Source organism: Gymnoscopelus braueri (genome assembly GCF_963280865.1).
Source record: "Gymnoscopelus braueri genome assembly, chromosome: 11".
In the NCBI taxonomy this organism is placed as follows: Eukaryota; Metazoa; Chordata; class Actinopteri; order Myctophiformes; family Myctophidae; genus Gymnoscopelus; species Gymnoscopelus braueri.
The window spans coordinates 31908770-31933486 of record NC_137613.1 but is presented as its reverse complement, the minus strand read 5'-3'; the positions used below and the strand labels follow the sequence as shown (position 1 = coordinate 31933486).

The window sequence follows — 24717 nt, the reverse complement described above, 5'->3', positions numbered from 1 at the left end:
GTATAAGGACGGCTGACCACTGACCAGAGTGTATGGCCATACTAAGCCAAATGCTGACACCTAGTGCCCAATCCAGTTTATCGTGCATTTCTACGACAAACATTTCACATTTGAGCAGAATTTGTTGATTGTGATCACTTTGTTTTATAATTAGTGGTCTCAATTCAAAGCTCAAATTTAGCTGGCAATTTGCATAGTAAGGCGCTAACTGTTGTGTCCTGAATGAAGGTTACAAGCGTCACAAAAAAAGGAAAGGCAAGTCATGGTTAATCATATGACACAAATCACATGATCAGAGTGTACACAACACCCGCCTCTCTTATCTGATTGGTTCAAATGTGTCTTTCTCCCGTACCATTGGGTGAGTGATGCTGTCGATCACACCCCAGTGCGGCGTCAAACACCGCAGACAGTCTCCACTCCAGACAGACAGTAGTGTTGTTTAAATCAGTGACAGAGTTGATCATTATCTATTGGGTTTAAATCTTAACTAATGTGTTGCCTTTCATGTAAATAATAGCCTCACAGAGTGAGAACCATGCGGTCTTGGCACATTATAGCTTTATTTCTGTGGATTGCAGTAGTGGGTAAGAGAATAACTCGTCCTTTTGCTCTCGCAGTTGCAGTTGTTGTGGTCATAAGTCTCTTTGTTTCATATTTCATAGTGTTAATCTAACGTTAGTTGTTTTTATTCATGGTTAACCCCCATATGCCATGAAATGCCTGCTTTTCTCTGTACAGATGCACATGCCATAGTTTCAAGCAGGAAGTGGTTTACTGTAACATTTAGGTTGTTGTGCTTTAAGGACAAATATTAGCAAACAATTAAAGTGCTTGCTTCATAAACATAGACTGGGAAGTTTTTGATTGCTTGCATTCACTTCACAGTTAGCAAAATACCTGTCATGCTGTACTAAATAACTTTTGTAATTTAATTATACAGTCTACCCCCTTCCTGGCTTCCTCTGTTTCTCTTTGTCTATTTACAGTCACAGATGGAAAAGCTCTGCCTTCTCTTCCAGACTTTGGAAAGGCCTATCATGTAAAAGGTAAATGTATAACTACAGGATTTGACAATGGGTTACATCTGTGTATGTTTTTTTTTTTTTTTTTTTGAATAATTACATTTACACGAGCATTTTGACTGTGTTGCAGGAGTGATCAACTTGCCCTATGCCGAAATAAAGGAGCCATTTGAGGCCTGGTTTGATCTACCGCTGAAGTCCAGCCGAATAGATTATTACCATGGTAATAATGCTGCTGCACCTCTGAATCCTGAGTCAGACCGTCTCAGACCTTTTGTGTGCTTGAATTACTGATCTGAAACTGAGAGCTGATGTTTCAGGTCAAAGTGGCTAGACTAGAGCGTGACAGTAGTTCAGTCAGCACCTTAAAGTATGTGTGAAACCCAGTGGTTAAGGATTGTGGGAGAACCTATTCTGTTGACGCATGCAGCAAATTGTTACTTTCTGCTGGGATTGCTTTTCAAGCAGCGTCGCCGTTAGTCTCTTTTGGTTTTGTATTGCTTACTCTGTTTACTGATCTAAAGTGTACTTTACCATTTCAAACATGTGACTGAAAACTCATGAGTCAGAAAGTGTGCATGTTGACTTAAGACTTTTGGAACCAATATGACCTGACCGCAGCATGAGAATAAGCAGGTTGAGGGCTGCAACTATGATTCTATCGATAACGTTTTCGATTAATGGAATACTCAAGACGTTTTTTTTTCTTTTGTATGTATCAATGATTCGATATGGAAAACGTCAAATAGAAAATCGATTAGTCTGAGTAAACACTTAAGCCCTGTTTTATACTTCATCATACAATGGTGTTGTGCAAAAAAACAAGAAAAAAAGGCATTTCAAATGTGTGTCCCCAAATCGGTGATTTTATGATTTTTTTTTATTTTTTATAATCGAATAAATTGATTAGTACGATTAACCATTGCACCCCTAAACAGGTCAGGTGTCCACATATCAGCTTGGGGCGGAGCAGCCATGGGGTACATCCTATAAAATAACCCCTGAGACCACAGAGGTGGAGCTGAATGTGATGAAGTGCTTCCAGGTCAATGGAACCAAGAATGAGACTGTTGCACCTCAGGGATCACTGCCAGATGCCCAGGGTTTCCAGGTGTGTTTTTCGATATCTATTTTGGGGGCTTTTTCTGCCTTTATTGATTGATAGTAGATAGTGGAGATGGACAGGAAACGGGGAGAGGGAGACGGGAAGTGACACGCAGCAAAGGTTGGAACGGGATTCGAACCTTCACCGCTGTATTAGAGCCTATATGTGGTATGCGCCTGGACCGCTAGCCCCTGTTTTTTTTTACCTCAAACATTTGTAGCTTATATTTGGATGTGCATCATGTCGCACACAGAAAATAGTCGATCTACAAGCTCACAGCGCGTTGAGTGACATGAGTTTGTAGATCTGCTATTTCTGCAATAACTTTCATCAGTATGTTCAGTAAACCATGATGTCACTCAGCAATACATTTGGGAAGGCTTGATCCAGGGAAGTGTCCATTTCTTCCCCCCAGTACCTTCGAATGGAGTACTATGGAGGCTCCCTGTGTGAGGTTTGGCAGAACGTGACAACTGTTGGACACAAGAAGAACACCTACACGCTGTGGGTGACCCGGTCAGAGGGTGGTGCAGATGGCAAGGAAGAACCTGCCACTCCCATCCACTATGAGATGATGGGTTACAACACACTGCTCGGGTCCCACTATGACAAATACCTGGTGGACTACAGGGAATTCAGCATACACTTGGACCCCAAAGTCTTCTCACTGCCTGACGGTTGGTGCTCAAGTCATGTTAGTTAAGGAGGGTTGTATAGGCTTTACTCCGGGAACGCTTCTCTGTCATTTTAGATTTCTTTGGCTATTTTTGAAAAATCGTGAAAATGTGTGCAAATATTTGAATATATATATATATTTTTTTTTAAAGGGAACATTTTTGACTCAAATCTTTGCTTCTGGGGGTCCGTATTACAAAATATCTTGAGATGGCGGTCCGTGGCCAAATACATATATATTTTGGGAGTCCTTGACATGAGAAAGTTTGAGATCCACTGATGTAAAAACATAAATTTTTCAAAAAAACTAGGATTTAGAAGACATTTGTAGAATCCCCCAGAAGTTACAAATGTTTTCACGATTTTTCAAAAGAAATAGCCAAAGAAATCTACAATGACACAGATTCTTTCCCGGTCTAAATGGGTTAAAATGCAATGAGATGGGCGTTGAGTGAGCAGCGATGGTGTGCAGAGGGACTCTTGCCATGTGTATAACAGTATATGGGGGTGTGTGAGAGTATTTTGGATACTGATAAAAGTCTGATGTTAAAGGGACATTTCGCAGATTTTGCATCAAACCCCTATTTTTATCTAGGACCCATAAACATGATCCTGGTGTGTTTTTTTGTGTTTTATCTGTATTTTTAGATTTTTATCCATATCCTCAGAGACTATGAGTCATTTGACTCATAGGGCTCTATTCAGAGCCAGATTTGAACAAACCACTAATTAGGGATTTCGGACTAGGCAAGAGGCGTTTCCCCGCAAAATTCGGTATTCTATGGCACCCCCCTCACCCGCCAAACACCTGAGCTACCCGTTACATTATGCATAGGTGTGGTTTGGGCGTTACAATGATAAAACCAATCACCGTGCCAGAAGCCATTGCCTTTAAGAGAAGACTGCGCTAGCCGTCATCCCGATCCAATATATGCTCTAGCCTATCTACCTGTCTGCACTGTTGCCTGGTCTGATTATTATAAGCCACATTGGGCTTGTTTTCCTTCTTTTTTTTTTTTTTATCCAAATACATTTTTATATTAATTTGTAGCCTATTGTGTTCACAATAAGCTTGTCATATTAGTCAGATCCGGAATAGTATATGAAAGCCATTTAAAATATGTATACTATTGGTACACACTGGCTGCTCCCAAATAATTAATTACATCATGTTGCGACAACGCTCCTACGTGGTACACAGACAAACAGTAGCACATGGGTATAATAAATTGGACAGTTTTAGGAAAGGTCTATAGCCTATACTCACGTTGGCTGTTATCGTTCTATTTCCACCGTTCTAATGGATTCCAGGGGTGTGTAAACATCTCTGAAGTTGCTCCATAGTTTCCTCTGAAGTGACGCAAAGTTAACTTACATCCATATTGTCCCCGTTATCTTTCATCATCCACCTTTGTTCAGTAATCCCGAACAGAGCTAAACTTTAAGTTTACATCAATCAAAGCCTCTCAAACCCAGACACATTGCTGCGATGCGTATGTGCGTCGCCTACCCAAAATAACAGACATACAAGCTATCAACGGCGCTGCGTCATGTCGTGTCGACAGTTACAGATCTGTTATTTTGGGCAGCATACAATGAGGCGCGCGCGCGCCACGGAGTAGCCTATCACTAAACCAAAAACATTACATTACGTGGTCAACAACATACTAGACATGTAACTTGCTTGGAGCTTTTAATGCAGTGGTTCTCAACCTGTGGGTCGAGACCACAATGGAGCACCCAACGCCTGGCGAGCTTGTAGATCTGCTATTTTCACAATATTTATCTGTGGAACCGAGTCAAACAAAATGGGGGGGTCCCCAGTTCAAATATGGTTATTTTGGGGGGTCATGAACGTAGCGTTTGCATGGGAGGCGTTGTGAGCTTGTAGATCTGCTATTTTCAAATAGCTGATGTATATGTTAGAGTGCTCATGTGGCCCATAGTCGCTTGACTCGCTTCTTTTGGGCTGGTTTTCCTAGACCTGGTTGCTTGTTAGTTGTTTTTCCTCACAACACTGGCACTGATGATAACTAGACGGCAGCCGTCATAGAATCAAAATGACCCCGCTGGGAGTGGTGGTGGCGTTTGTGGTAGAGTGACCATGGGTTTGTATGAAGAGAGATAGCGCATTTGCGGTAGAGTGAGCATCGGTTTATATGAAGAGAGAGAGCACATTTGCGGTAGAGTGAGCATGGGGTTGTATAGAGAGAGATAGCGCATATGCGGTAGAGTGAGCATGGGGTTGTATAGAGAGAGATAGCGCATATGCGGTAGAGTGAGCATCGGTTTATATGAAGAGAGAGAGCACATTTGCGGTAGAGTGAGCATGGGGTTGTACAAAGAGAGAGAGGCATTTGCGGTAGAGTGAGCGAGCATGGGTTTGTATAAAGAAAGAGCGCATTTCACACACAGATCATTCATATATTACCAAGATTTAATGAGAAATAAGGCTTCTTTAGAAAAATGACCGACGGGCTGGGCTGGGTCTAATTTGTCAATTATTAGTCGAGCCGGGCTGAAATATTTAGGGGATATGAAAGCTCTAGTTAGTAGTTTGAAGTGCTCATGTGGCCTTAGAGTTGCTTCTTTTTGTTTTCATAGACCTGCGGACTGCGTTGCTTATTTCTCTCCAAGGCTGGCAACACGGCTCATGGTCCAACGCACAAAGCCATTGTAGTGTCTGTGTGCACTTGACGGGTGATTTTATAAACCAGCGGGTGCTTCTAGAATCCACTATCCCCCGTCCCCAAGCCGTACCCATGTGTGTCTGTAGAATTGCAATGTGGGGGATATAGCAACAACACGCCCACGGGCACACCTCCACGCGCAAATAACGGCGTCGGCATAATGGTGACGGGTAGAGCAGGTTCTAGAATAACCTATTGGGGCGGCGCAGGTCCATTATCCCGATTTAACGGGGAATTTTTGGCCTGAGAATGGGGCCCATAGTCTCTTTATCTCACCTTATTTCCTGACTACAATTTAGACCACACCCCCACGCAGCCTCCCCTCCCCACAAGGAAGGGCAGTGGCCCAAAGCATTATGGTCATTGTAGTAATGCAGCAGTCCAGTCAAACCCCAGTCAAACACACAGACTTCTATATTTTTCTGGCCATAGGGTGCAAATTTCAAATTTTGCTACTGTTATCTACTACAAATATTATTAACATTGAGTGACTGTAAGTTCTTCCAGGGGTGAAATGCACCTTTAAGTCAGGGCAGATGTGCAGACTTGACTGGGGAATTTTACCTGTAGGGGGCACCATTGAGCCACATCAAGGGCATGATATGTCCTTTGTTGCACACTTGCACAAGTGGAAGAAATGTGACCAGGAAATTTGTGTTTCAGCATAGACAATTGATTTGTAGCAATTAACCAAAATGTAAAAAAAATGTAATTTAGTGTGTTCTCTTCTTTTAACTGTACTTTTCTCTTCTAATAATAGTTTTCTCTGTTTTCATAGGGATGAACTGTGGCCCGTTCCCTGGTCCAGGTGTGGAACACCACCTGTTGGCCAATCCAATGAAAGACCTAATTCACACTTCATCACCAGGCCACGCCCAGCGTGTGTTCAGCCACTTTAAGGACAAGTTCCAGCGAAGCTACAGCGATGAGAGGGAACACGAGAAGAGAGAGCATGCTTTTATTCATAACCTACGGTGAGACATACGATTACCGTTGTTATGTTCATCTGTTATTAATTATAACTATATAAATATAGTAAATATAATTATTAAATGTTGTCTGCAAAAGGACATGAGCATGTTGGTGAAGAGTTTCAGTAACACTGGATGAAAGCATGAGAGATTTTTTTTTATTAGCAGTGTCACTGGTTGCAATGCTACATCTGAAAATGTACTTGCTGCTTTCACTATTTTACACAACAGATAGACTTCTAGTACGACTTATGTTTGGTCATCTCATCTACCAATGGTGCTTGTGTAGCAGCTAAACTTTCAGCCACAACTAAGATTCTACCAGTATTTAAGTGTCAAACAACTAGTGGCAAAACAACTGGTCACTCCAAAGGGGCGGGGTATGGTTTACAACTTTACATAAGACTGCATCAGTCTCAAATCAGTGTGAATTGAGAAGAAGGATTTCAGCTGTGTTTGGGGAAAACAACTTCAGCTGGTGTAATTCTGTGGCATTTCCTGTGGTCCAGGTATGTCCACGCTAAGAACAGAGCAGGCCTGTCTTTCTCCCTGGCACTGAACTCGCTGTCCGATCGCACCATGTCTGAACTGACTGTTATGAGGGGAAGAAGACGAGGGGTGACCCCCAACAGAGGACTTCCATTCCCCTTGAAGAGCTATGAAGGAGTACAGGTCCCTGACTCCCTTGACTGGAGGCTTTATGGTATGTGTGTTTGTATGCAGGATTTAAAAAGAGAAAACGTACATCCTTTTATAGATGTTCTCTGACTATCTAGTCTCCCTAAAGCTGCTCTTTGTTGAAAGATGACAATTAGAGGATCTGAACTGTTAATGTTTTGGTACTGTAGGTGCTGTGACCCCAGTGAAGGACCAGGCTGTCTGTGGGTCCTGCTGGAGCTTTGCTACGACTGGAGCAGTAGAGGGCGCACTCTTCCTAAAGGTGAAAAGACTACCCCGACTGCTCTGCCAGAACACAACCACTGGCCCCATTACATTAAGACTGATATCACTGCTTCCATATTCCCTTTGAATATGGAAGCAGTCAAAAATGGCACTCATTTTGGCTTATGATTACTATTACTGCATTTCAGTTATACATAAATGCTATCTGTGTATTGCCCTCTTTCTGTCACTAATTGTTCATTTAAGATAAGATGAGCAGTTCTACTAGATTATTTATATATTACTTATTTACTGGAGTGATTTTCAAATTATTTGTCTACTTGAACTTGTCAAGACGCTAGGATGCTTTATTATTTATGCTTCGTCTGTTGATTAGGAATTGTGCAGTCGATCTGCTTACTTCAAAGAAAGGGAGAGCCCGGGGTGAAGGAACGGCTTGTGTCAGCTTGTGTGATGGGAAGAGAATGACTCCACTTGGATCCATTCTATATAGACCTCTGGCTCAAAGGCATTACATTCCCCATGTTGCCTGGCACTGTGGTCCCACTTATAGGATAGGTTTAATATACAGTTTATTGAAGTGAAGTAACCAGATTCTCCTGCCTTCTTTTTCACTTGACTGATTTTGTCCCACGGTGTGGACCAGTATAGTCACTTATTTGATGGACGATCTCTCTAATAAGTTAAATTGACCCACTGTAGTGTAAAGAAGGGGGAGAAAATTGTAACGGGAAGAGGGGTGGTCTCCGATCACTAAAAGTCAGTCTGAGAGAAATAGACATTGAAAAGGACTTGCAGCACCAGTGAACAATGAATGTATATTTTAAGGTGTATGTACAGCATGAAAGTAAGGGGTGGATGGAGACAGTTCATCAGTGACAGTGAGTCGCTGAGTGTAGTCTTGGATGAGAACAGGTCTGCGACGTGAAGCCACAGTGGTGGATGTTTGTAACTTGGCCAGTGCACAAGGAGCCAGCGTGTGCAGCGGCAGGAAGCATGGCCCTTTAGTGCTGCATCCCCATCCCCCACTGGCATGTTCATAAACAGTCGCTCCCTCGGGAACCAGTCTAGTGCTCCCTTCCCGTCACCTCACAGCATCCACCTAGCAACCTGCAGATAACAGCTGGTGTGGAAATAGTTAATTAGAAGCCTTTCAGTTTGTCTGAATGGGTTCATACTGAGCCTGTTGAGCTTTCTAGTTGTCTGCTTTTACAGTTTAGTTGTCCTTTTCTTTGTACGACCTTTTGCTTCATTGTAGTGTCTAAACCCCTGTCTTGATCTTCTTGCCTTTAGGATTCGATATGCTTGTGTTGGGACTTTTGGGCCTTATGCATACAGTATCATAATGATGCTGAGGGTGAAATCTTGGGCATTTGGTAACTTGGTTATTTGGAGGAAGCGTAGTGGAATGCCTAGTTCTTGCTGTACATGAAAAATTAATAATCTGTGGGTAAAATATGATGGTGGTTTTGTTCTTTCCCCTGCAGACTGGCGCTCTCCAGGTGCTGTCCCAGCAGGTGCTGGTGGACTGTTCCTGGGGCTTTGGGAACAATGGCTGTGACGGAGGCGAGGAGTGGAGAGGTTACGAATGGATCATGAAACATGGAGGCATTGCAACAATGGAAACCTATGGTGCCTACATGGGGATGGTGAGATGATAGAATTTTCATTTTAGGGGGGTACAAATTTATGGCATGATCTACTCCTCCTTTTTCTTTTTTGCACTCCAAAACGACTGAAGTCAACAGTGAGCAGTACTTTAACCACATGAGCTTTAGCATCCCTATGCTGGGGCAAAAATACCAGATCTACAAGCTATATATGTAGCGCAATATGACGTGGGGAGCTTGTAGATCTGCTATTTCTGATGAAGAGATTTGGTGTTGTGGGAAAAAAGGATTTGGTATAGAGCCCTGGGGGGGCGTCACGGCCATTCACTGTGCGTACGACGCGACACCCTCACTCACAGGTCCGTGATTTCATACCCCCCACTTTTTGCAAAAAAAAGAAAATATATATATATTTTTTTTTTACAATAAATTGGTAAAATCAGGCAAAAATAAGAATTAAATAACCGAACCCTAAAACCAAAAAGTAACCAAAAATCTGAAAAACAACAACAAAACCCTAAAAAAAACAGCACGCACAGGACTCATGCGCGTGCATGCGTCCACCGAAAGTGCATCCACCCCCACCTTCTGAGAGCCCGTGACGTCTAAATAGGGTTTAAGTGGTTATGGTTCCAAAACAAGAAAGCAATTACCATAAAATTACTCCAATACAACTCGTGCAGCATAAGCCTTCAGAAGTAAAAAAATTCACTGAGTTGATAGAGACTTTATTTCACCATTGCTTTAATGCAAATCTTTCAAACGTGCAAATGGTATTTTTGCTGCAGTGCTTACTCCCCTGAGCTTTTGGGGGTTGGAACATTTCCATAAAGCTACTCCCAGTCACATGTTCTAAATAGGACACGGCAATGACTAGATAAGCCCGTTAATTTAGGCCTAGAGATCGATGAATACAACGGCTGCCAGAAGGTTCCTGGTTTAAACCTGGCTGCATGTCGTGCTCTAGAGCAAGACACTGAACCCTTGGGCGCCTTGCATGGTTGCCATCGCTATGGGTGTGAATGTCTGGTGATACTGTGACTTTAACTATGTGTATATACATAGTTACTATATACTATATTTAGTGATGTGTGTACATGTTTTAAATGTGTATTTCACTTTGGAATAGAACGGACTGTGCCACATGAACGAATCTCTGCTGACCGCACGTATCAAAAGCTACACCAATGTGACCTCGGGCGACGCTGAGGCTCTCAAGTTGGCGCTCTTTAAAAACGGACCCGTGGCAGTCAGCATCGACGCCGCACATCGATCCTTTGTCTTCTACAGCAATGGAGTCTACTATGAACCGGCGTGTGGTGAGTTATATTTTCATGCGCACACGCCTACAGTTAAACACTGTTTGGCTACTACTTTGCCAGTGACATCTCTCAAGTCGAGTCAGTTATATTTGCATAGCACAATGGTTCTCAACGTGGGGGCCGAGGAACCCCAGTGTTCCTTGATCAAGGACCACTGGGGTGCAACCCAGCTTGCAATCCAGCTAAATTATTCATATTTAGGAACCAAATGGACAGTTACGGTTCTGTAACATTGAAAGTGTACGAATGTAAGCAAATAGATCCTTACACGTCCATTTGATTTCAATTTGTCTCAATTTGTATATCAAAAGCCTACATTTTACAGTGCAGATTGGGGTACCACAGAAAAAACTATGTATCAAATTGTGGTCCATAGCCTAAAGCATATCAAAATGGGGGCCCTTGAAATGAAAAAGGTTCAGAATCACTGTTATAGCACATTAAACACAAAGTCAACTCAATGTTCTTCACATTAAAAGACATTAAAAACGTACAAACCGATATACAAAATAAAGTAAACCTCCACCTCCCACCAGCACTCTCAGCGATGTGACAAGTATGGTCTCTGTATTTTGCAGGCAATAAAGCTGATGACTTGGACCATGCAGTGCTGGCAGTGGGGTATGGCACCCTGAAAGGAGAGCCCTACTGGTTAGTGAAGAACTCATGGTCCACGTACTGGGGCAACGATGGCTACATCCTTATGTCTATGAAGGACAACAATTGTGGCGTTGCAACTGATGCTACCTATGTCACATTGGCATAGATGGGTGTGCTTGTTCACACTCTTCAAACAGAACTGGTTATTTTGCTTTTAATGTTCTCCACGTGCCACTACAGTATGTGAGAGTACCTGGCCTGAAGGTGAAAAATGTGGATTAATAGATAGATGTTGTGGCTTTTTAATTTGTGCTGCCTGACTGTGTCCAACTGAGTTGGAAGATGTTGTGCAATGGATTAAGCAGGCCTTTTCAAGCATGGGTTTGGACATGTTTATTGGTAGTATCGCATTGGGCAGTGCCTTCATTCCTGTTATACAACGCACATTTTGTGACACATATCCTCCAATTCTTGTCCTTGTGTTTAATCATGAGATGCACTAAAACAATGCATTAAGCTGGAATCATCACAATAAAGTTCTAGACTGTTTTTTTAAAGGAAGTAGTTGGTTTCTGAACTATTTGTAGTTGCCTACTGGATTAACTGTATGGTCATTGCATTGTGCAGTATTGTTTGTGTTCCCCAGCCTAAAGCATGCAGAAGAGTACCAGATCTTCCTACGCACACAAAACAATACATGCACACACACTGAGATAGTGAAATAATATTAATTAATAGAGCAACACCAATCAAAACATGACCCATGCAAAAGATTTTACTTTAGTTGTTGCAATCTTTTAATTGGACTAAGAGTAACTAAAATGTATCCATAAACACTTGACTGTTAAGTGATATGATGCAGCCTTTCACAGATCCAAGTCTAATGGCTAGGATAGTTTGTACTGGTTGGGATAGTATTTAAACAACAACCTACCTATACAAACATGCTGCTGAACCCTAATACCGTAACTATCCCCCATTTTCTTAACCTTTACGCTGACTTCAGCCATACCCCATTGACATAGTGGACACTACGGTAACGTTAATGACCATGTTAACCCATTAAGACCGGGAAAGCCTATATGTTGTTATACCTTTAAAACCAGGAAAGCATCTGTGCCATTTTACATAGCAACGGGATGTTTTTCTTTTTTTTTAAATAAAAAATAGAACTTAACTCATATAGTGCCAATGACGTCTTTTGACGGCCGTTTTCAGTGTGCCATTAGTCGTCTTTTGACGTCACCTAAAAAATAAAAATAAATAAAAATATATATATATATTTTTTTTTAATCTCAAAGGAACTAGGAGAAAACTATTTTCAAAAAGTTAATGCTCCATCCACTTCAATGTTAAAATGTAAACGGAGAAAAAAAAATCTCTGTTTGATCCATAATGCCTGTGGCATATGGATCAACAAGCTTGAAATAAGCCTGGCAGTGAATGAGTTAAGTTTAGATTTAGAAGGTGTTTTTAAAATCGGCCTCAGGTCTAAATGGGTTAATGAAGGGCTACATAAGCCGTAATGAAAAAGGTACCTAGTACATCATGCAATGCAATCTCATTTAGGTTGTTTTAATTCTCTGGACTTGAATAAGGGAAATTAGAAAAGTATAAAAGCAAGCATTTTCCTGAACAGTACAGCAAAGATGCATGACATAGATAGTACAGCATATTGGTTACATCACTGAGGAGGGATGTCGGTAGTAATCCATAATTGACAGTACTATATTTTGAATTCATGATTTTACTAAAACAATTTACCCTGTTTCTTTTTAAACAATGTTGATGTGTTCTATTTTTAATGTAAGGTGTGTTGAGACACTTTACCTTAACTCATTCAACATATTTAATATATCGATGCCCTTTGGGTGAATCAATATAATTGAAATCGCTCCAACTGAAAAGTTAGATTCTTACATAATCAAGAGTATAAAAAGACTACTGTTTATTCCTGATGTATGTGTCTACCTGCTTCTGGAATGATATGCCTTGGCAATTGGACTGACTGGCCCTCTATATTTGTGCGCAAGGGTGATTTTGGCTTAGATCAAAAGGATGGTCTTGGTCTTAATCCCAATCCACACCAATGATTTGCAATGTAACAAGTTGCAATTTGCAACAGAATCCCAAAACTGTGCTGACCTGCAACGGGGCAATTCAGACCACTACAATTTCTCTCTGTAACGAATTGCAGTGGTTTCCTTCATTGCAAATCATTGGTGTGGACTGGGCTTATAGGCTTACATGGGGATCATAAGACCTTTTTGTATATCAGTTGAAATTGCATAGTAAATGTTCTGTGTCTGATAATGAGGGGAGAGGTGCCTACTGTAGTATGTGAGTATGAGTAAACACGCAAACATGTGTAATTGCATATTGTCAGGATTGAGTCGCTAGACATTCTAACTCCTGCCCCTCTGTGCTGCTTTCTGGGCTCTCCTTGTTCGGAATTGACCTGAGGAAGACAAAGGAAAAAACACTTATATGCATGAGCATTATTAGCAATACTTAGTGGAGGCTTTTCCATTGGAACCACAGTGTAGAGACCCAAGATTGAGTCACAAGCCACATAGTTGACAGATGAGCTTAAGGGATGGGATTGCTAACCACATGAACCCTATTCTGAACAAAAAAAATATTTTTTTGCTCTTTTACATACAGCAACTTCTAAGATTTAAGTGGTTATGTGACTGTCATGCTGGCACATGAGCAAAGCTTCTCATCAGAGGTGCATTAAGTCCACTGGTTCATCAGCCTACTGACCAAGACTTGATAGACACTTGCAAAACAGCACTTCTGTTTCAATTTGGAACTGCACCATTCGTTCCTTTTACACTTTATTTACAAGTCATTTGCATCTCTAATGAATTACAGTATGTCTAATTCCATGTATAAAACCTGATTTAACCACTTAAACCTTATAAATGTTGTCGTACAAATAGCAAAAATAGCCGCTGTCTGTACAAGCTCACAGCATGTGGGATCATGACAAGTGGTGAGCTTGTCACAACTTGATAAAAACGTTACGATTCTTGAAAGTAAAGGGATATTTCACTTTCAAACATGTTTGGGGTCATTTTTACGTCTACTCTGGCTTTTGTGGACACCCCAGACAGTTTTTAGATATATTTGATATTCATTTTAACAGACACGCCCTCTTCCTATACAAACCCATTTTAACCATGTTAGATTCATTGAAAACACCTGTCCTTGGTTCTGGTGACTGATATTCCTTCTAATGCGTGAGGAGACCGTGTTTTTTCAATTATACGGTCTCCTCACGCATTAGAAGGACAATATCAGTCACCAGAAGAACCAAGGACGGGTGTTTTCAATGAATGTAACATGATTATAATGGAGTTTGAAGTTACAATGGGTTTGTATAGGAAGGGGGTGTGTCTGTTAACATGAATATCAAATATCTAAATACTGAATCAAGCAACTTAAAAACTGTCTGGGGTGCCACAAAAGCCAGAGTAAAAATGTCCCCAAACATGTTTGAAAGTGAAATATCCCTTTTTTTAATGTGGTTAAAAAGAGGGGTCATCATGGTACCTGGTGTCCCACTTCTCTACGTCCTCCACTGTGTCAGGAAGAGGCCTGCCAGCGGTTTCAGGCAGTGCCAGAGCTAGCACAGCGCCAAGCAGTGGGGAAGTCCCAAAGATGACCAGGGGTATGGTGGGGTTGTGGTCGTGAAGAATATTGATCATGGGGGCCAAAACACCGCCTGTCCTCGCAAACATAGAGGATACGCCTATTCCTGTTTGCCTGAGAGCACACATGGAGAGAATGTGGGCAAATGCTCCATGAGACTTTGATGAGAATGGTTTTCAGAATCAACTTTGTTTTCACATCACAGGTTTAAAGGTGCAAAGAAGAGGGTGAAATTAGATTTTGTGCGAGCTCCATCATATTTGTATTTTTCAGAAAGGTGGTGGTGGGCAGAGAGAGCAACAGAAATTTTTAATGGTAAAAAAAAAAGTCAAAAAATAACATTATCAAAGATATCTATATATCGTATATGTACAGTATAAAAAAGGTATGTACATGAGGATAAACATAAGGTGCAAAAAAAGTTAATAGAAACTCATTGGCAGGTCCACATAGAATGGTAGTCCACATAGGGCAAAAACTGTTATGTGCTTGTTTGAGGAGACAACACAAACACAGCCTTACCGCAGCACTGTGGGAAAGATCTCTGCAGTATATATATAGATTACAGCAAAGGAGGATGTTATACCGAACTTCCCTGCCATGGCGAGACCAGTCATGACATTAGGGTGATCTAGACAGAGAGATAAAGAGTGAGAGTTGGAGGGTGGCACAACAGGAAAGGCATTTCAGACAAATGATGTGTTAACCACATTAACCTTGACATCCCTAGTTGGGTCATGTCATTTAGGCGAAACCGCTCTCCGGGCGGAGAATGAAGCAGACAGTCCGCTGGACTTTCGTCTGTGTAAGTGTCTGCTTTCTGTTTTACACATTATGCAAGCACCTTTAGAGGAGATGAGAATTTGTTCTAGCGTCTGAAGAAATATCCCATGGATGGATTAGAAGGAGGACAGTGAGTTTTACACAGAACGCTCGCACTCACACAGACTGACCTTCAGGAATAGTGAGCATGAGCAGGCAGGCGACACCTCCCATGGCCAGAAAGACACTCTGGGAGAAGCGACGGCTCCACGGCAGGACAAGGAGGACCAAAGAACGGGCAGGAATTTCAATGAGTCCGAACACAAACTGGGTCAAGTAGAGATTCGTCCCTAGCTTGGACACTCCTAGAGAGAGGCCGTAATACACCAGCACATTCACAAACCTTGTGAGAGAGGGGGAAAATAACGTTAATGAAGGGAGTGTTAGAGATTAAGGAAAAACAGGGATGTATGTTTCTACTATATCGTGGTGTTGCTTGTCAAAAAGAACTGATCTGCAAGATAACAATGCATCACACTTCAGTTCTTTTTGGCAGGTGTATAAATTATGTCACATCATATACTGTATATGATATGTATATTTCTCTATACAGTATATATATCCATATACATCTGTCTTGTCACTGTATATATTTGTACTTGGTAGCTTGGTGTATCCAGTGGCTCAGTCGATAGAGCACTCGCCTTTGGACCACAAGGTTCTGTCTGGGTTAGAGCCCATAGGCAACGCCAACTCAGCATATGAGAGTAAGTGTGGTAAGTAGGGGTCTAGCTTATTGAAAAGTGGATAGACACCCACGTTGCTCGGCTGATACCAAACTCTGACCTTACTTACTTAAACTTAATTTAACCAGGAAGTCACACTGAGATTTTACAAATGAGAATTTGCCAAAATTAAGCAGTATAAAACTACAGTGTCTGACATTATCTGTCAGACCAACAGGTTCACACATTGGCAGATGTTGAGTACTTGTGAATGAAGCATGCATGTACGCACACACAAATTTACCAGATATAAAACAAGATGAGAGTCCTCTTCCTCATTTGAGGTGTTCGTACAAGATCTGCAGCAGAGTGGCTCCGCTTTTCTTGTCCTGCCATCTCACACTTTTCCTCCTGATGTGCATGCATGCAGGCACACACATGCACAGAAAAGAAGTTGTTTTGCTAGAATTTGTTTCCAGCAAACTTGTCGCATACAGCTTATAGAAGGGGTAACATTTGCGTTGATATTTCCTATAATAAATAGTCTGCAAACAAGTTTAATGTAATAAGCAGACAGACACCTGTATGGTCGGAGGTAAGACACGGCCATTGACTAGAGCTGCCTTGCGCAGGAGAATCATGGCTTCCTCTGTCCTGTTGTTGGCCAACAACCACCTGGCAGACTGAGGGAGCACCCTAACATCAGGGACAGACAGGTGGAAGGAAGGAAAGATGAAAGAATGGGTGTCAGAAATAAGTGGAGGGGCAAAGATCGGAGACGAGGGAAGGAGAGGTATTGTCACGTAAACATGTTCTTTCCTAGACAGAATATGTATAGAATGTATCTGCAATGCAATCGGTTGTAACTCTTATACTCATTTGTTGTGGGAATGTGTGGGTGCCTGTATTGTATATGTAGCTTTGCTTACTGCCACAGACCAATGTTGATACTTGTCTACTGTGCACAGCCACCCAAATCCTATTGAACCATGCAGTTGAGCTACAGTTGGTTTTGTGTGTGTGCGTGAGTAACTGGTTGACTGATTAACTCACTGGCCTGAGAAAAATGCAAAGTGTCAATGCAAATCAAGAGTGAGTGACTGAGTGGCTGAGCGACTGTTAGAGGGTTGAATTGAAATCCTCACCATATGTAAAAGATTAGTAGGAAGCCTGGTGCTGATATAGCCAGTTGTAACATTCTCCAGTCTCGTATCAGGTATGCTAAACCTGCTAGCAGCATGTAGCCTATTCCAAAGGCATAGTCAGTGAATATACCAGCTAACATACGCCTCTGTGTGCACGTCCACTCAGTACCTATGGGGAGCGGAGGACAGAGAAGCAGTGCAGGGTTTGGTAGCAGAGGAGAGGAGAGGAGAGGAAGGTGTAGAAATTGGGACAAGAGGGAACATGTTAGGTTTAAACTGAGGCAATGCTTGAAGCATGCAGGTTCAGGAAAGAGTGGGAAGGGTTTGTGTTCTGGGTCGGACAAACTTGCCAAAATAAAACAAAAATAGCATGCCGCATGTTTTCCACAATTTCCAGCCTTATCTAATTTGGTATATTGTATGGCAAAGCAGAAAATAGCTCAATTCATTAGTTCGTAGATTGATATGTTGTATCAATCTTCTGTGCATGTGTCTCCATCTACGGTATATGTATGTGTCTCCATCTATATGCATGTACCAAGTACGAAGGCATTGATGATTACTCCTGATATGGTGGTGCCCACTACAAAGCGTAGAATCACGTAGATGGGGAAGTTGGGAGCGAAAGACGCAGCTACTCCAAACACTGTCTGAAGGGCCAGAGACAGCAGCAGGGCAACGCGACGGCCATACCTGGCACAGAAAGCAATATAGGGACAACATGAGAATACATTTTAACCTAGATGAGTGAGTGCTACACAAGAACATTGTTGCAGTTGTATTTGGGAGTGTGCATTACATCAACTGGAGAATTGGAAGGGTCTAAACCTTGGATTTTATACTTTATACTCTAAACAAGTATACCGTTTTTGAGATGAGATTCAGTTACTCTATAATCGTATATAATATTATACTTACTATTAAGTGCAGTATACAGCCCTATGTAGAAGTAACTGTGTGTACATTGAACCAGTGAGTTGAAATGGGTCTATACCTGTCAGCCATGGCTCCAAACACTACAGCTCCCACCAACAAGCCAGACATATAGATAGATGAACCAAGACTGTTCAGCCAGGCCCTGTCACACACCAAGTCCCACTTTCAGATAGAGGGGAAAGGGTGAAGAGGAAAGAGATATAATAGACATGAATTCATATTGGAGGACCCTGAAGTATTTGGGGAAAGCAATTAAGACATTTCTTAAGATGTACAGCAAAGTCTTAACAGAATATCCCTGCGCATACTTAATTGAATAATAACTTCAGCCCAACGCTGCAGCCAATTTAAACTTATAGAAACCTTGTACAAGCCTGACTTAGTTTCATTAAATCGTTCCCTCTTTTACAGCTGTTTGAAGTGAGTGACCATGAAAACATAAATAATTCGGAAAAGCCTACCTCGGTGACAGTGGTGCTCTGGAATATAACTTTGCTATACACCCATCCATGCTCACACGGCGAGCGGGCAGTGTGGTTCTCTTGAAACAGGGCATCCGTGGAGAAGCAGGATGAGTCCGCTTGCGGGGCGCTAAGGTTCAGGCTGACCAAAGATGGAAGAAGTAGTAGGCTACTCAGATTTTTTTTTACTTAAGTAAAATTAGCAATACCACAATGTAGAAATACGTAATTTTACTTGAGTAGGCCAAAAAGTACAAAGTAAAAGTACAAAATGTGTCACTTTGGAAACTTTGGAAAATAGCGGATCTTCGATTATCATTATCATAATTATCATTATCATTATTATTAAGTATAAAATAGGGCTTAACTCATGTTTTATAAAATCTAGTGGCTAACTAGCTGTCAAATAATTGTATAGTGGCTAGTGGAGTAAAAAGGTAGGCTACAATATTTATATTTATGTAGTGCATTGGTTCTCAAAGTGGGTCCTTGGGGAGGTTCCAGGGGGACCCCAGCAAAATTATCATTTTAACCACTTTATCCATATTTTATACTTCGGCTATTAGCAGAAATAGCAGATATACAAGCTCAGCGCTTTACTTAGTGCCACGCTGAGAGCTTATGTACATCTGCTATTTTTTGAACATTTTTTGAAAAATGTTTTGGGGGATTATTTTACGTAATCACATAAATCTTCAAAACATTATGGGGGTCCGTGGCCAAATACATTTCAATTTTGGGGTCCTTGACTTAAAAATGTTTGAGAACCACTGATGTAGTGGACTTGAAATATGGAAATATTCAAATAAAGTAAAAGTTGTTCTTAAGTAGGCTGCTTGAGTAAAAGTACTTGGTTACCTTCCACCACTGAGGCTGGCAGTGATCCTCAGTGCGGAGGACAGATTGCCGGGCTTCTCCTGGCAGTGGTGAGGCGGTGTGGCTCCAGAGAAGATGCTCACCATCATGTGGAAAGCGAGAAGGGCCTGAGGTAGACAGATCCACACGTACAGGATCTTCTGGTATTTCCCAAACCCTCCGACCTCTTCTAGGATCTGGTCGAAATTCATCTCGAATCGTATTGTTTCATAGAAGAATCTAATATGATCGAATGGTACGCAAGCATATGGTAAATCCGATTCCCATCAATAGGATGGCGTTGGGCTGTCTGTGGCGTTGCCCAGGATGTAAACAAGAGAATATAATTCCCACGTGGTTAGATCAGGTAAACACCTGCCACAGGGAGCGCTTCCACTGCACAGTTTCTCCTAGTCGCAACTCGCAATTAATAGCTATGGCTTCACAACTGGTGTGAGATAATATAATAATAATAACAATAATGGATTTTATTTATAATGCACTTTACATTTGTGAAAATCTCAAAGTGCTACAATAAGCAAATGCATAAAAAAGAATCATCACACCACTAAAAACATCTAAGAAACTGAACAAAACATTGATCCCCAAGATCCTCCTGAAATCAGCTTTACCCATGAGATTGTAATTTATCCAAGAAGATGACTATTAAGTAGCTACATTTTCAAGATGGAAAGCGACGCCAAAGTCCAATATCCATCCGTCAATGTGTCCTTAAATAAAAAAGAATAAATGCAATAATAATAGGCTAATAATAATAATAATAAATAGCCTATAAAACAGTCCAGCAGACGCGTCCTGAACTAATGTGCCTGAGCTGCTGTCTTGACAAAGAGCTCTGCATAACTGGAGTACCACGACGATACTAAACAAGCCAATTCACCAATGGGGACTGAGAATGTGTTAAACCAATGATATCTGTAGTTTATTTATGGGCGCAACACAGGACCCCCAAAAGTAATCCCCCCCCCTCCGTGTGTAGTTGTGTGTGTGTGTGTGTGTGTGTGTGTGTGTGTGTGTGTGTGTGTGTGTGTGTGTGTGTGTGTGTGTGTGTGTGTGTGTGCATGTGCATGTGCGTGCGTGTGTATGTGCGCGCCCGCGAGCGCGCGCGTGCGTGATATCACCAGAGGAACAGAGCATCGCTACACATTTTATTTGGAAAAAACCCACTGCTGCCATCTTGTGTTAGATTTCACTCAGCACACGTTCTGGAAAGTGACCGTTGCTTTTCAGACATCAGACCCAATTAATTCAATAATCACGACATAATGATGTGTTGACCTGAAAAGCAATATCACCCAAAACTTGTTTTTTTTAAGACAATATTTCTTAAGACAATACAAGCCTACTGGGAAATCAAACTCTATGTGGGCACATGAAATGAGCATTCAAATATTAAAGGGTTTCTAAAATTCGCCAGAAAATAAATTCAACATGACAACCACCACCCTAAAACTTCTTCTATGGGTCCCTTCCCTTCTAACCCCAAAAAAATTGGTTGTCAGCTTTTACCCAAACATGTTAGCAAAAGTCATTTCTGAAGCACTTTTTTGTTGGTCCCCTGACTATAATTTATGAATGTGAAACTGACATTCCCATCACGTCATTCGTCATCAACCAAGTTCCATTCATCAGCCTGCAGGGCGCTATTGGGTTCCTTCGCTGTCCATCCTGGTCGAGGATACTCGTGACGTCACTGACGCTCCGCTTTGGGTGACACAGACAGACGGGGAGCAACAGAGAGAGAAAGGCAGAGGGAGATCAGATGGCTGTCGGGAAGGAAGAGTGGTGTGAAGAAGTGAGTTAACGGATCATAAAATAAAACGTGACCTTGAGCACATGTTTGCAGAGCAGCCCTGTCTGTCACCACCACGTCTAGACGTATACGGACCTCCCCGTTGTGTTTACACTGCGGCTATACTCTCTCTCTCTCTACCGGGGACTGAAGTGGACCGCTATCCGGCCTGTGTCATCTCTACAGCATAACGTACCGATTACGAACCACACCAACACGCTCCGGATTTTGCCCTTTTTGTTTGTTTTTTGACCCAAAAAACAGACCATCGTTTTGGATCAGTCGCTATTGTGAGTATATAGAGGCCTATTTCATTTGGGCTGCATTCATTTTAAACTAATACCCGATTTAAACTAATGTTAAATAAGCTCTCGAAATGTGTATTTATCATCAACATCAATGACACATTTTACGACACAGAGCCGCATCTCTCTGACGCAACGTGATGTAGCAGCCTATATAGTTTAAAGCCGCACGACCCGCACCTCAGAACATATTCGTTCAAATGCGATGTTTACGCCATATGCATGCTATGGATGATGCCCCCATGTGACCATGATGCATGGGCATAATCCATAGCATGCGTATGGTGTAAATGTATGCCCTTTTAGCTATGGATATCATTATTGTCATGCTGCATTGATTCTGGACTACCCTATAGGATAATGAAATGGTAACAGGATAGGTGGGCACTAGGGACATCTGGGCACCTCGATGTAAAATTGTCCAAAATGTTAAAATAATAAAAAAAATACAAATAAAATATTTGAAAAATGGTAAGTAAAGTAAAGAATACATGATTAGAACATGCTTAAACATTCGACAATTAAGGTCTAATATTTCTACAAATTGCTACAAAAATATAATTTTGGGTCGTAAACAAGAAGTTGAAGGATAAAATTAAGTCTGATAATGATGTAGGCCTACCGTGCATGTTCACATCAAGTATACATTATAGACCGTTTTTCAAAATATATATTTTTTAACATTTTGGACAAAATAGCCAATTTTACATTGAGGTGCCCAGATGTCCCTAGTGCCCACCTATCCTGTATCCAATTAAATAATCTAGAAGGGGAGAGAGGGACTTAATGGTCAGTGAAACGTTGAGGCTAAATAGCTGTAGCATACCTTGGACCTTGCTGCAAGTGTTCTGGAGGATTAGGCTATTTGGTTTTCAACCAGCTGACACTTGCTAAATGTATTTGCTTCTGTTCATGTTCACCTTTGATTCCTGATTGTGAGCAAGGGATTATTCTGATTTCAACAGTGTAGGCCTATTAAGGTGTGTGACTGATAATCCAAATGTCCCTCATTCTCTTTGCAAATTGAAGCCCAAACCATATTTCATCTACACATATTGTAGTTCGGGACCCAGGTTATGAATATGATAAAAGGCTTTAGCGTGGAAATACATTTTCTGAGTCAGAGGTGAGGATTTGTAGCTAGCTCTAGTTAACAGCATGCTGCTGCAATGAGAAAGGCATCCCAAGGTGACGCTGTAGAGAGTTATGTAGCAAGTGCTGAGGCATCAAAAATCCTTTCCCAATAGGTGATTGTGTATGAATAAATGTGTGAGGAAGTGCATTGTTTTATTTTCATTCCACCTTAGTTGTCAGTCACACAATACAGGAAGGATACAAGAATGAACACTGATAGTACCCGACAATACTGACTGATGCGAGTGTCCTTGTACTACATCATGGTTGGTGCATCAGCTGTAAATCTTTTTATGGTTTGACAGATGCACTCATCTTTCCCTATGTGTATTATTCTCTTATGTAAGTGAAGCATCACCTTTACAGGCATCCAGCTGTGTCCTGTTCTGCAATGAGAGGACACATGTGCGCACGCACATGCACGCACGCACATGATTGTGCACGCAGCCGCGCACACACTCACACACCTTCCCTCTGGTTCTAGTTTCCACTTTCAGATGTCTGTTCTGTTTAATCCCAGTCTTCTTCACACACAGATGAATTTCACAATGCAGAAGTCTGATGTGTTCACTGGCAGTACATCTGCTGCAGTGAAAAACGGATCCCTGCAGGGTGAGGGCAGAGTGCTGCAGTGATGTTTATGAACCCTTTCTGTACATTTGAGACAGACTCAGATGGGACTCAAATCCCTGTCTTCCCAACCCAAGCTAAAGTACGTTAAAGTAAGTTTGTGAGACAGAAAACCCCTTTCTTTCCTCAAAAGAATATTCTACGGTATTTCTCCCTTACCTGGATTTGGACGGTGTAGAGAGAGGAAAGTGAGTGACTAAGGGAAGAGAGGAAGGCCAACTTACTGTACAACACAGACCCTTCTATCAGAACCGAACCTATAGGGCATTGTTGTGGGTTGTCGGCACAGAAGATCCAAATAACATGGTTTCAAGCTAAATAAAATCTCATGACTGAAAACCTTTGTTAGGCCAAGTCCCAATCTGTGATTGGTGAAACTGAGTGTTTCCTAAACAATAAGAAGAATGTACAGTAGAATGATGATGTTTTGTTCATATTTTTCTCCAGCTCCAGTTGAAGAAATTGCAGATTGAGGCTTTAACCTTTGTTTTTATGAAATATAATATCCTATTAATAGACTATTAGGGTTCTTGGAAGATGCTTCTGGACGTGCATTCTATAGCTAGTTTGACATCTATTCTATTGCTAGTTTGAACACTTCAATTACTCTTTCATCTTAAAATAACTAATAACCGAAAATAGCTGACGCGTTGTGAGCTTGTAAATAGGCTATTTTCGGTGCACGACATGATGTCTTGGAAGACTTCTGTGGAATCCAAATGACTGAAATCAGTTGTGGCGAACGTCAATCCATGAAATAAAATGTATTACTTGAGGTTACACAAAAAAGAATCAAGTTAGGCTAAATCAGGTAGATCCAGTCTACCCAGCTGAAAAGTGGTTTCTGCAGTGGATGTAGCCTACTGTATGTGGTGGCTGGTTGGCAGGCTGCCCAGTGCAGGGTCAGCAGTTACACTGTTGTTAGAGGCTTTGTAGGGAGATTCAGGACAGGGTCACATGCTGCTGATCAGAGTGGATTGTGGGTAATAACATGTCTGATCTAGGGCTGGGCAATATATCAATATTATCTCAATATTATGATATGTGTATTATCATCTGGGATTTTAAGCCATATTTTATATTTTCAAACATTTTCAAAAATAGTGAAAATAGCTCACAAGCTCACAATGCATCAATATTTTTGTTTCTATTTTTGAGATTTTTTTTTTTTTTTAGAAAAATTCAAAGGTAATTGATATTATCATGACAATACAATATTTTCGACATAATATCGATTTCGAGGTATTTGGTAAAAAAAATATTGTGACGCTTGATTTTGTCCACATTGCCCAACCCCAGTCTCATCTCTCTTCAGACGTTTCTGTCTTACTGTCTTTATATTTCTTCCTTTGTATTTATCTATCTATCACTCAATACTCACACCTCTCTCCTC

General features: G+C 41.4%; 2 protein-coding genes across 2 annotated transcripts; one reads left to right on the top strand and one right to left on the bottom strand.

Annotated features, from left to right (window-relative positions):
* The first annotated feature begins 396 nt into the window (after positions 1-396).
* Positions 397-11462, top strand: LOC308095381 (digestive cysteine proteinase 1). Its single transcript, XM_080442436.1, has 11 exons — positions 397-587; positions 990-1049; positions 1156-1248; positions 1964-2136; positions 2546-2807; positions 6274-6469; positions 6976-7169; positions 7315-7406; positions 8857-9018; positions 10109-10298; positions 10880-11462. Exons 1-11 carry the CDS (start codon positions 539-541, stop codon positions 11065-11067), a joined length of 1659 nt encoding a protein of 552 aa, XP_080298562.1. The 5' UTR covers positions 397-538; the 3' UTR covers positions 11068-11462.
* Positions 11463-12241: 779 nt separating this feature from the next.
* On the bottom strand, positions 12242-19735 carry LOC308095382 (solute carrier family 22 member 13). Its single transcript, XM_080442437.1, has 11 exons — positions 19446-19735; positions 18588-18729; positions 18185-18288; positions 17729-17883; positions 17191-17359; positions 16627-16741; positions 16350-16456; positions 15512-15723; positions 15081-15189; positions 14460-14672; positions 12242-13359 (listed from the first exon to the last, which is right to left on the bottom strand). Exons 1-11 carry the CDS (start codon positions 19652-19654, stop codon positions 13284-13286), a joined length of 1611 nt encoding a protein of 536 aa, XP_080298563.1. The 5' UTR covers positions 19655-19735; the 3' UTR covers positions 12242-13283.
* Positions 19736-24717: the final 4982 nt, after the last annotated feature.

Excerpts from the sequence above, each read along its gene's own strand:
- LOC308095382 (XM_080442437.1), bottom strand. The coding sequence starts at position 19,654 with ATGAATTTCGACCAGATCCTAGAAGAGGTCGGAGGGTTTGGGAAATAC. Across the intron at positions 18,730-19,445 it reads GCCAGCCTCAGTGGTGGAAG|CCTGAACCTTAGCGCCCCGC; the intron begins GTAACCAAGTAC and ends ATCTTTGGTCAG. Across the intron at positions 14,673-15,080 it reads ATCTTTCCCACAGTGCTGCG|GCAAACAGGAATAGGCGTAT; the intron begins GTAAGGCTGTGT and ends GTGTGCTCTCAG.
- LOC308095381 (XM_080442436.1), top strand. The coding sequence starts at position 539 with ATGCGGTCTTGGCACATTATAGCTTTATTTCTGTGGATTGCAGTAGTG. Across the intron at positions 2,137-2,545 it reads CAGATGCCCAGGGTTTCCAG|TACCTTCGAATGGAGTACTA; the intron begins GTGTGTTTTTCG and ends TCTTCCCCCCAG. Across the intron at positions 6,470-6,975 it reads GCTTTTATTCATAACCTACG|GTATGTCCACGCTAAGAACA; the intron begins GTGAGACATACG and ends CCTGTGGTCCAG.